Raw genomic sequence first — 10,431 nt, 5'->3', positions numbered from 1 at the left:
AATATGACACATATAAAGTCAAACTGTGATTTATCTTGAAGTAGTTTTTTTATTTGCGCAATGCATTGTGGTCAAAATAATTTCTGCGGGCATTTGAGTGAGAGCCGCCATTGATCATGGTACGGTGTACACATTGTTGTGCGTTCTTCCAAATTAGTAAAAATCTCCGGACATTTTACTTGCTTTTACTATGTGTGTTGGACTGGAAGTGGAACCACATTTCTTATCCGAAAAAGACCTCTGTGGTAAGTTTGTGTTAATGTTAAATAATAACTTTAACGTAAATGAATTGGAGCATACAGCTAGGAAGGGAGCTAACGTTAGCCCTCCTTAAATTAGCCACAAAGCCTTCTTCCCCATAGATATACACATATATATATATATATCTATGTTCTTCCCCCTCAAACATTCGGTCCAAATGCAGTTCTAAGTAGTCAAAAGGTTTCGTTGACATTTGTGTGTGTAACTGTAATTGTGTTAACACTTGGATTAATAACGTTTAGCTTGCGAGTTTTTTTTGCCAGATTCTGTGAGAGAAACAAGCAACCAGGTCTATAGGAAACAAGCCCAAAAGAAGTGATTATGGGCCATATGAGCACTTTAAACATATACATCAGCTACAAGCTCTTTGTGAGCTTGTAGATCTGCTATTATCGTCAAATAAAACTCCGCCGTAACCTAATCGGCCCGGGGTTACGGCGGAGTCGGCGGACCCCTTTCGGACCCCCCTAACCGACTGAACAACGCTTCCAAAATGGGTGCGGTGGAAAGCTGCTTTTAGACCCTCTATACTTAGTACTTGCACTGTACTTGTGTTCTTTTTCTACACCAAATCTCTTCGCCAACAATAGCCGATCCACAAGCTCACGGTGAGATCTGCTATTTTTGGCGAATGTTCCCCCCAGCTCCCAGAATGGGGATACTGGGGTTCAAGTGGTTAACCGTCAAGTATAAAGTTATTTTCAATCTGTCATAATGGAAAAATATATTACAAAGTAACAATGTAAAAATGATGGGGTGCCATGGATGAAGACATTGTTTACAGGGGTGCCCTGAGACAAACATGTTTGAGAACCCCTGGTGTACAGTACACAGTAAAACGTGTGTCTGTTTGTTTGTAAAGCTACCTGTCTTAGAGCTGTCATATGAAAATGATATTTTTGTATATTACATGATTAGCAGTAGTGGAAAGTAACTATATAAATACATTTACTCAAGTACTGCATTTTAGGTACTTTTACTGTACTTGAATTCAATACTGTACTTCTACTTCACACCTCAGAGGCAAATATTGAACTTTTTACTCCACTACTACAATTATTTGTAGATGATGATAATTTGTAAGTAATTACAAACAAACAAAAATGCATGTTTACCTCTTTGGTAAGCTAGACCCATAGCCTGTTGGGTCCTTGTATACAGTGTGTTATGTATCACTGCTTATTGTAATATGTTTTATAATCCGATTCCGTGAGTAACACTTGAATCATTCAGTTGCACACGTTTTCCACAAATAGAATATATATAAATGTATGCATTTTAGTTTTCCTGTATCCTCTGACAGGAGTGGTGGAGCAGCTGGTTTATTACTGGTGACAGCTACGACACTCATCACTGTGCCCTGTGTGATAAGGTGGGCTGGTCTTCTCTGAGAGGCGCAATAGTCATTGGCACCTATTTATTTATAAAGCCCTGATTGGAAAATTAACACCTTATATCTCATCCATGCTACGTCAAAAACCTAGTCACATTCTAACTCACTCCAGCGATTGGCTAGTCCTTCTGGTTCCTTTTGCCAGTTCGGTACTGGGAAAGACTGCGTTTAGCATTGGTGCACCTGATTCTTGGAACCTCTTGCAACAAGAGCTTAAACTGAATACCCTAGCATCTATTGGCCATTTTAGGAATTTATATAATAACCGTGCATTACCTGTATGCAACCGTTTTAACTGATTGCTGTCAACATGCAAATGTTTTTACTGTTGTAAACATTATCGTTTCTCTTGTTGTTCCTATGTTATTTATGTGTCTAATCTCGGCATCATTGTAAATGAGGGTCTTCCTCTTCTCTTCTTCTTGCGTATGTCATCAGATCCTCAGCTCCGTTGCAGCAAGCCAGTCCAGCGTTTCGTCATCCAGGTTCATCAGGCCTAGGTCGCCATGTGGTGGGCGGTGTTTCGGGCAGCTGGTCATGATGTGTTCCACAGTCTGTAGGGGGTCTCCACATTCACAGTGGGCACTGTCCGATCACACCATCGACCCTCCCTCATCACCATTCCATCTGTGGTCCAGCCTGTACAAGGGAGGCCGGGTGCTTCGGTGGCTCCGGTCGGGGGAGCGAGGCGAGCGGTTTCGGGGACGCTGGCTCCTCGAAACCGCCAGTCAGCCTGCAGCTATATCCTCCCTATCTATCACTACCACTACTACTATGACTACTACTGCTAATTCTGTGCCTGCCACCCACCCTCTAATGTCTTTCTTGTCTGTTTTATCATCCCTTGTCCTGCAGGCTGCACTTTCATCCCCCCCTCCCCCTCACCCATCCCTACATCTACCTCTGTCTTCCTCTGTCACTTTATCTCAAGAACCAAGCACTGCCGTGGCCACACCTGGCACCAGCACACCCCAGGCTCCGCCTGTTTTCAATTTATCTTCTACTCCAGGGCATGCCACCCAGCCAAACACCGCTGCCACTAACTGCGGTGGCTTCGCCTCACTACCACCCTCTTTGCTTTCCTGTCCACCTCTCAATAACCCCTCCCCCCATCCTCCCTTTTCCCTCTCCACAGCTCGACCCGTGGACCCACCACCCAACGCGCTATCCAGGAACCCCCAGACCATCTCTGCATCTCTCCGCAACCAGCTCCTCCTAGGTAACGCCATCGACCTAAGCTCACTCCTTCGCCCCTCCAGCAATAACGAACCCCGCTTCGTGGACTGCGGCGATATATCGATACAGCTCCGCAGCGCCGGCCCAACACGCTCATCCGTTCTCACCGTAGCGGAGTTCTGCCTGGCATTCGGAATCTACCGTGATGTTATTTGCTCCGTCTATCCAGCCCGGCGCCAAGAGCTAGATGACTACCTGGCGGTGGTACTAGACCAAGCTGTCCGTTTTGGAGGAACCCTCTACCAGGAGTAGCACCGCCAATTCTACGCTACAGCTGCTGCCAGGATCCAGTAATAGAACCTGGCCACCTACTGGGGCCACTTAGACCTGGAGTTGTACTGCCGCCTCTACGCTGGCAGGGCGGCAGTTTCCTGCAGCCTCTGCGGGAACCCTGCCCACCCCGCCAGCCTGTGCACCCTAGCTGCTTCCCGTCCATCAACTTCCCGTGCCACCACAGCCAGATCAGCCCCCGGCCCTTCCCCCCCTCCCTTCTTGGCCTACCCACTGCGCCTCCCACACCCTCCCCTATATACCCCGCAAACAACAAAACAACTGACTGGCGCGGGCGCCCAGTTTTGTTTTGTGGGAAATTCATGGTATGCAATTCCTGCAAATTATTGCACGTCTGCAACCACTGCGGCGGCGCACACGCCAGGGCTTCCTGCCCCCAACACCCCACCAAACCCTCCGGCCCTAGCTGACATTCCAAGCACCTCTCCACTCCCATTAATATTCCTGCCTTGGCTTCCGAACTGTCAAACCACCCAGACTCAGCAACCGTCTGCTTCCTCCTAGGAGGCCTCAATTTCGGTTTTCCCCCTGGCCTTGTCACCCTCCCCACCGACACCCACCTCTGCCGCAACCTCCAGTCCGCCACCACCGACCCCGACACGGTCACCACCCTGCTGGCCAAGGAAGTGGCCAATGGATTCATAATCGGCCCTTTTTCCACCCCACCCTTCCCCACCTTCCGCATCAGTCCCATCGGCATTGCCACAAGGAAATATTCAGGGAAAAAGAGAATCGTAGTCGACCTTTCCTACCCCCACGGCACTTCCACACCAGCATTAACAGCCTCATCCCCAGTCAACATTATTCAATGTAATATTCCACAGTAGACGGCGCCATTAATCTGATCCGGCTAGCCGGCAAAGGCGTGTGGCTCGCGAAAGCAGACGCCACTGCAGCCTTTAAGGTCCTCCCACTCCACCCAGACTACACCTCTCTACCTCTGTCCCTTCCCTCCACCACCAGGTCACTTTTGACCCTCAGTGCCAGATGGAACTCCGCCTTTGGCATCTCCTCCTCACAAACTGGAACGGAATCACTTTTTTCTATAACAATTTCATTTCCTCCCCAGAGGACATACAACTCTACACCGATGCCGCCCCCTCCGCAGGATTCAGAGGCTACTACGCAGGACAATGGTTTTCGTCCCCCTGGCCAGACGGTTTCCACCAGCTCGACCCGGACCACACACAATCTTCCACCCCGTACAAGCTCTACCCCATTGTAATCTCTGCAGCCCTGTGGGGTTCACAATGGACCAGCCACAGCATCCTCATCCATTCCGATAACCTGTCTGTCGTCCACATCATAAACAAAGGCCGTTCCTCATCTCTCCCATCATGTCACTCCTGCGCCGTCTCACATGTCTTTCCGTTACCCACCAATTCATAATCAGAGCTGCCCACATCCCAGGTCACCACAATGCTATTGCTGATGCACTTTCCCCTTTTCTGTTTCAGAAGTTCAAGACACTGGCTCCACACTCAGACCCGCATCCTGTCCCGGTTCCTCCATTTTTGGACATCATCTTTCCATAGCCCATCCTCTCCACCACCTCATCCTCCAGTCCCAGCAGTCTGCCCTCCAAGGTGTAGCCGACTCCACCCTGTCCTCCTACTGGACAGCCTGGAGAAGTTATAAGTATTTCCACCACACTCACGACATTCACTTTCCCTCCCTAGACCTCATCACACTTTCAGCTTACATTAGTCACTGTCACTCCGCCCGTTCCATACGCTCTCATACTCAAAGGACTGCAGCGCAGCGAACCGTGCCTTCCTCCCAGGCGTTTACCCCTCACCTTAGATATTCTCACCGCTTGTATCCACACTATTAGATCCGGCTACGCCAACCCCTTCACCAACTTCACTCTCGAATCCATGTTTCTGATAGTCTTCTATGGCTTCCTCAGATGCTCCGAATTCACCACAGCCAATACCCATTTCGATTCCTCCATCTCACCCTGCCTTTCCGACCTAGCAGTCCACGACTCACTAGTCTTCACCATCAAACGGAGCAAATCGTCCCAGTACCGCCTAACACCCATCTATCTGTTCCGTCTCAATTCCCCAGTCAGCCCTTTCGAACCTCTGGCTAACTACGTCCACACCAGACTTTCCCAAAACCCCCTACCATCAGACCCACTTTTCATTAACGAGCATGGAACTGTAGCCACCCCGCAGCTGGTTCCTACACCACCTCCGCCAAATCCTCACCCGATCCGGATTCTCCGCAGAGAATTTCTCAGGCCTATCAGAGGTACATCCGCACTAACCTCCAGGACCTCAGAATTGCACATAATTCACCGTAATTTAGTTACCGATCTTTGCTAACTTTTTGGGGGTAACAGCCTAAACGTGCCGTGCTGATGACTCCTATTACCAACCTCGAGCACCGTGCTGATCACGCTAACGACCTCCACCCCAGAGACTTGAGGGTCGGCGACCCTCCCCCGGAACCCTCCACCCCTCCGTTCCATTCCATTCCATTCCATTCCATTTATTCAATAAAAACCCTTAAACTTCCATAAAGGTGTGTTTCTTTGCCTAGTGAATGTAGAATTATGTGCAGGATGTAATTTGTATATAGATGTGAGGAGACTTAATTTAACTGACTAACCTTTTTTAGAATATTTAATTTTCATAGAAAAAAAAACACACTCACACTTATGTCAGTGTGCCAATGATCACCCTCCCCTGTGCCAATGTTGGCACTCGTATGTAAGGGTGCCTACCCCAATTGTGTAATAATTCATTGTGGCCCTTTGATGTCATCAGTTTCGTAGGCTTGCCTTCCAGATGACCAGGGAGGATTGTTGTAGCCAACAGATGAGCACCACCTTCCCCACAGGAGTCGGCACCAACCGCCAGTCCTTCCCACTCTACACCTGATGCCCATATCACGTTCAACTCTACGTTACTCTGCTGGCTGCCATCGCTCAAACCCAAGCTACCCTGCAGACCAATGCCCACCGTTCCAACTTCACGCTATAAAAATGTTTTCTCTATACTTGCCTACCTGAAACTTGTCACTTAAAGTTGCGGTTGAATGTATAGGCCAGGGGATGGCAACCTTTGACATGAGTGCCATGTTTTAATTTCTTGATAGTCAGTGTGCCATGTCAACATTAAGTTTAATTATGACACCACATCAAAATGTTATATTTCCAACTGATTTTGATTGTCCATATACTGTACATAACTGTTTTTCTTCTTCTTTATCATGATGTAATGATCATTAAACTCGGATCAATAACCCACTTATCTCCCAGACTCCCTCCCCAGTCAGAGTTAGGAGTTTGAATGAATATAGAATTATGTGCAGGATGTAATTTGTGCATAGATGTGAGGGGACTTAATTTAACTTGACTAAACCCTTTTTTGAATATTTAAAATTTAAAAGAAAAAAAAAACTTCTCTCACACTTATGCCAGGGTGCCACTGATCATCCTCCCCTCTGCCAACGTTGGCACCCGTGCCTAAGGTTGCCTACCCCAGCTATAAAGTATTGGTTTACTGTATTATAGTATATGATATGAGTATGCAACGCCACTATGTATGTTGTTCGATGTGGTGGAGAACCATTGAGTAACGTATGTCCTCTGACTGTTTGTATTAACTGATGTCACTATATCTATGCATTACTCTATGACGTCAACACCAAAAAACGGCTTGTTTATTTACTTTTAAAACTAGACTATTGCACTACAGTAGTGTAGTTATTAAACTAAATTAAATACGTTGTGCTCTATATATCTGAGGTCACACACTGCCACCAGTGAAAGTAATAAACCAATTGATGATGAAAATAAAACTCATTTTTTTAATGTCCTGACGATGCACCTTGATCCAGGTGAGTATAGGCTAAGTGTGCATAAACACCCAGTAAATGGGAAGGAAAACACGGCAGTGAAATGTTATGAAGGTGAAGTGGTTTATCTCGGTTATTAAACATTTCAATGTCAAGGACCCCTAAATAGACAATTATTGGGCTCTGGACCCCCTTTATGTTGGATTATGTTGGGTACATGATTATGAACTTTTATGTAGATTTACAGGCCGAATAGGGAGAAAGTGCAAACACTATGTTGAAGTGTAAGTCATGACTGTCATGTTTGATTGATTTTGAAAGAGCCATTGCAAAGTTATACCGTAATGCAAGAAAGAAACGTGAATAAAATACAATATGCAAATATAATCAATTATGCTTTTTTCTCAAAATTGGATTTACAACATCAAAGTGCATAGTGAGGCTTTAATAAATATGAACTGTGAAGGTCAAAGAAATGTTCTACTGTCATCACAATAATAAAAAATAACATGCAGGATAAGCAAAATGTGTGTCCAAGTCAATCATGGAAACTTTAAAGAGATGGTCTCAATGTAGGCGGGTGCAGTTATGGTTTGACCCAAAACAAATGGCAACAAAAGGTTTTTCAATGGATTATTGTAGTATTAGGTGTACTTAATAACATATCAAAAGTTTACCAAAATCGGACCACTAGAAAGGTAACATTTTCAAGATGGCCGCCGCCAGTTCCTTAAAAAGACCATTACTCCTTCATTATTCATCCTAGACAAGTAATGTTGGTGCCTAACCCCATGTTTTGGTAATCTTGAAATCTAATTAGCATATATAAATTTTTGTCAAGTGATTACAAGTTCAATTATAAAGGAATTGGTTATAAGCATGGTTATAAGCACATATATATATATATATAACAATGTAGTTTGACATGTCTCCCTTTTCTACATAATGCCCAGGATTGGTGAATTGGTAATTCACATTCTGTTGAAGCTTTCAGGAGATTTCTTTTCATACCAAAAAGGAATAAATTCATTATTACTGGGTGGTACTGTGACATTTGTAAACATTGTAAGTCAGCACAGAGCTATCACAACATTTAGTGTCAACTGTCTTGGGTAGGGGTGGTAGAGGAGTGTGGCCGGATAGGGTTCAGATTTGCTTGTCACAGACATCTTATTCCTGAGATTGTAGTAGTTGTGTGGGGTTTTAGTGCAAAATTAATTTCACATGTCATTTATTTTGTGATTGGTACTGCTGGCAATAACCTTGAACTTTGATCTTTTTTTAAAATCTTTTTTTCTGGATAATTTTAACATCTCGGGCATAGGAGCCAGCATAGAGGTCCACTTGGGACCAGTGGGACTATCCAGTGAGCCAGGCGACATAGGGATACTCCTCTCAGCCTAACGCATAAGCTTCATTTCTGCCTCCTCCTCACTCTGTCCTCCAGCGTGAGGTGAGCGCAGGCTCCCTAAGCCACTTGGAGTGAAATCTGGCAAGATACAAGTGTATCTTTCATGTATCGTTTGGGGAACTGTCTTCGTTGAAATGCGTGGCGTATAATTTCTCCTCCTCAACATGACGACCCTCCGAGCTCTGGAATAGTCCAGCAATCCAACTGTGTGACACGTCATAATTGCTGTCACTTCAAAATTACGCTCCTTGCCTCCTCGCCTCCTCGCTCGGAGGCAGGGCTTAGGCGGGAGTGGAGGACTTGAGGATGGACACTTGAAAATTGGAATTTGGCTATCGCGATGCACAACGTGCATCAGGGGCTGACAAGCCCCATTCTCTTTAGCTGCCTATGAGCACTCGTCCTGAGCTCCCAAGTGCCCACTATAGCTTTAATGGGACATGTCTGAGCCAACTGTTGAAGGTTTTGCACCTCGGACATGGGGGAGAGGAGAAGCTCAGGGTCTCCTTGGCTCCTATAACTGTGTGCCCAGGGAGCAATCCAGTGACCCCCACTCCCCATACTCCCCTGTACCCACCTGAGGGGAACCCGAGGCCCACTAAACTCTACACCAGACCCCATTTTACCTCCTCACACAACCCCACCCTCATACTCCCCTCTGCCTAGGCACCCAGTAGAGAAATGGGTTCTGACAGCTCTGCACTAACCTCCGTAGCCACCCCTCTTTACACACTCACACTGATTGCCTTCCTAATGTGTTAAAAAAGTTTTTCAAAATCTTGTCTACAAGATGACAGTTTGATTCACATTTGATCCGCAGAGCTATCCAAAATGTTTCAATATTGCAAGCAATACTATATCAACTGACAATATTCTCTTTCTCTGCCACCTTCTGAATGACTATTGTGACTATTGTTTTGTTGTGTTTTGAGGATATCTTGAAGCCTTGTTCCAGTAAAACAAATATAACTAGTTGAAACGGGTGAACATTTCAGAGGGTATTAATAGAATCAAAAACAAAATATTGGATTTCACATTATCTAAATGTATCTCTGCAATTTGGACAAGTCCTGTGGATTTCTATGCCCCCAAAACATAGGGTTAGACACAAAAAGTACTTGTCTAGGATAAATAATGAAGGATGGCCATTTTGGACGCCATCTTGAAAATAACACCTTTCCAGTGATCAAACTTTGGTAAACTTTTAGTATGTTATTAAGGACACCTAATACTACAAAAAACTGTTGAAAAACTTTTTGTTGCTATTTGTTTTGGGTAAGGTGCTTTTTTTTCATAACTGCACCCGCCTAATGAAGATGTAGGCTACAGGGCATTTTCAGACTGCTCATTGTAATTGATATAAGGCAGCCTAGTTGCCAGTGTATAGTATTATCTGCTGTAGGCCTACTTTGCACTACATTGTGCACCTGGACAGCCTTATTACTTCAAATGTGTGGAATCTGCGCACTTTGCGCTTGCCGCTTTCCCAAGGGCGCAACAATTATGGATTTTATTTGGGAGAAATTACCTGAATTAGCTTGGTGAATAGCTTGATGATAATAAAATATAGGCTTTAGAATAAGAGAAACTATGTCCCAATTCATATCACTTTAATTAAGCCTTACTCTGTCAATTCTCAAGCAAATGTTATAATTAAAAGTTCTTAATAATCTGTGACGTGTCTATATTCATTTGGTGTATAAATCATGTTTTCATTACTCCTCTATAAAACGATATCAAGCTCATAGACCCCTTAACAGACGACGTCACACTGATAAGAACCAAACAGTTTGCGCGCAATGAAACCCATTCTATAAGGTCTCGCTATGACGCGCCTCACCAGCCAACACACCAAAACAACAGGTTGAGAATAGATTTTGTGAAACAATCACCTGTGTGCATCCAGTCTCAATGTTGGTAAACACATAATTGGTTTATAAAACCTTACATTGAAGTCTCAAATTAACTATCTCGTGGCTATGGTGACCAGATCCAAACTGTTCATTGGAGGGACAGAAGTACCACTTGTGTG

General features: G+C 44.9%; 1 protein-coding gene across 1 annotated transcript; it reads left to right on the top strand.

Moving 5' to 3' along the window:
- The first annotated feature begins 117 nt into the window (after nucleotides 1-117).
- Nucleotides 118-7,375, top strand: LOC308083882 (uncharacterized protein). The gene is made up of 4 exons (XM_080426294.1): nucleotides 118-245; nucleotides 1,565-1,633; nucleotides 2,093-2,873; nucleotides 4,639-7,375. The coding sequence occupies exons 3-4, from the start codon at nucleotides 2,192-2,194 to the stop codon at nucleotides 5,013-5,015; spliced, it is 1,059 nt and encodes a 352-aa protein (XP_080282420.1). The 5' UTR covers nucleotides 118-245; nucleotides 1,565-1,633; nucleotides 2,093-2,191; the 3' UTR covers nucleotides 5,016-7,375.
- Nucleotides 7,376-10,431: the final 3,056 nt, after the last annotated feature.

Source organism: Gymnoscopelus braueri (assembly GCF_963280865.1).
Source record: "Gymnoscopelus braueri genome assembly, chromosome: 4".
In the NCBI taxonomy this organism is placed as follows: Eukaryota; Metazoa; Chordata; class Actinopteri; order Myctophiformes; family Myctophidae; genus Gymnoscopelus; species Gymnoscopelus braueri.
Note: the sequence above shows the minus strand (reverse complement) of the source record. Positions and strands in the feature narration are given on the sequence as shown.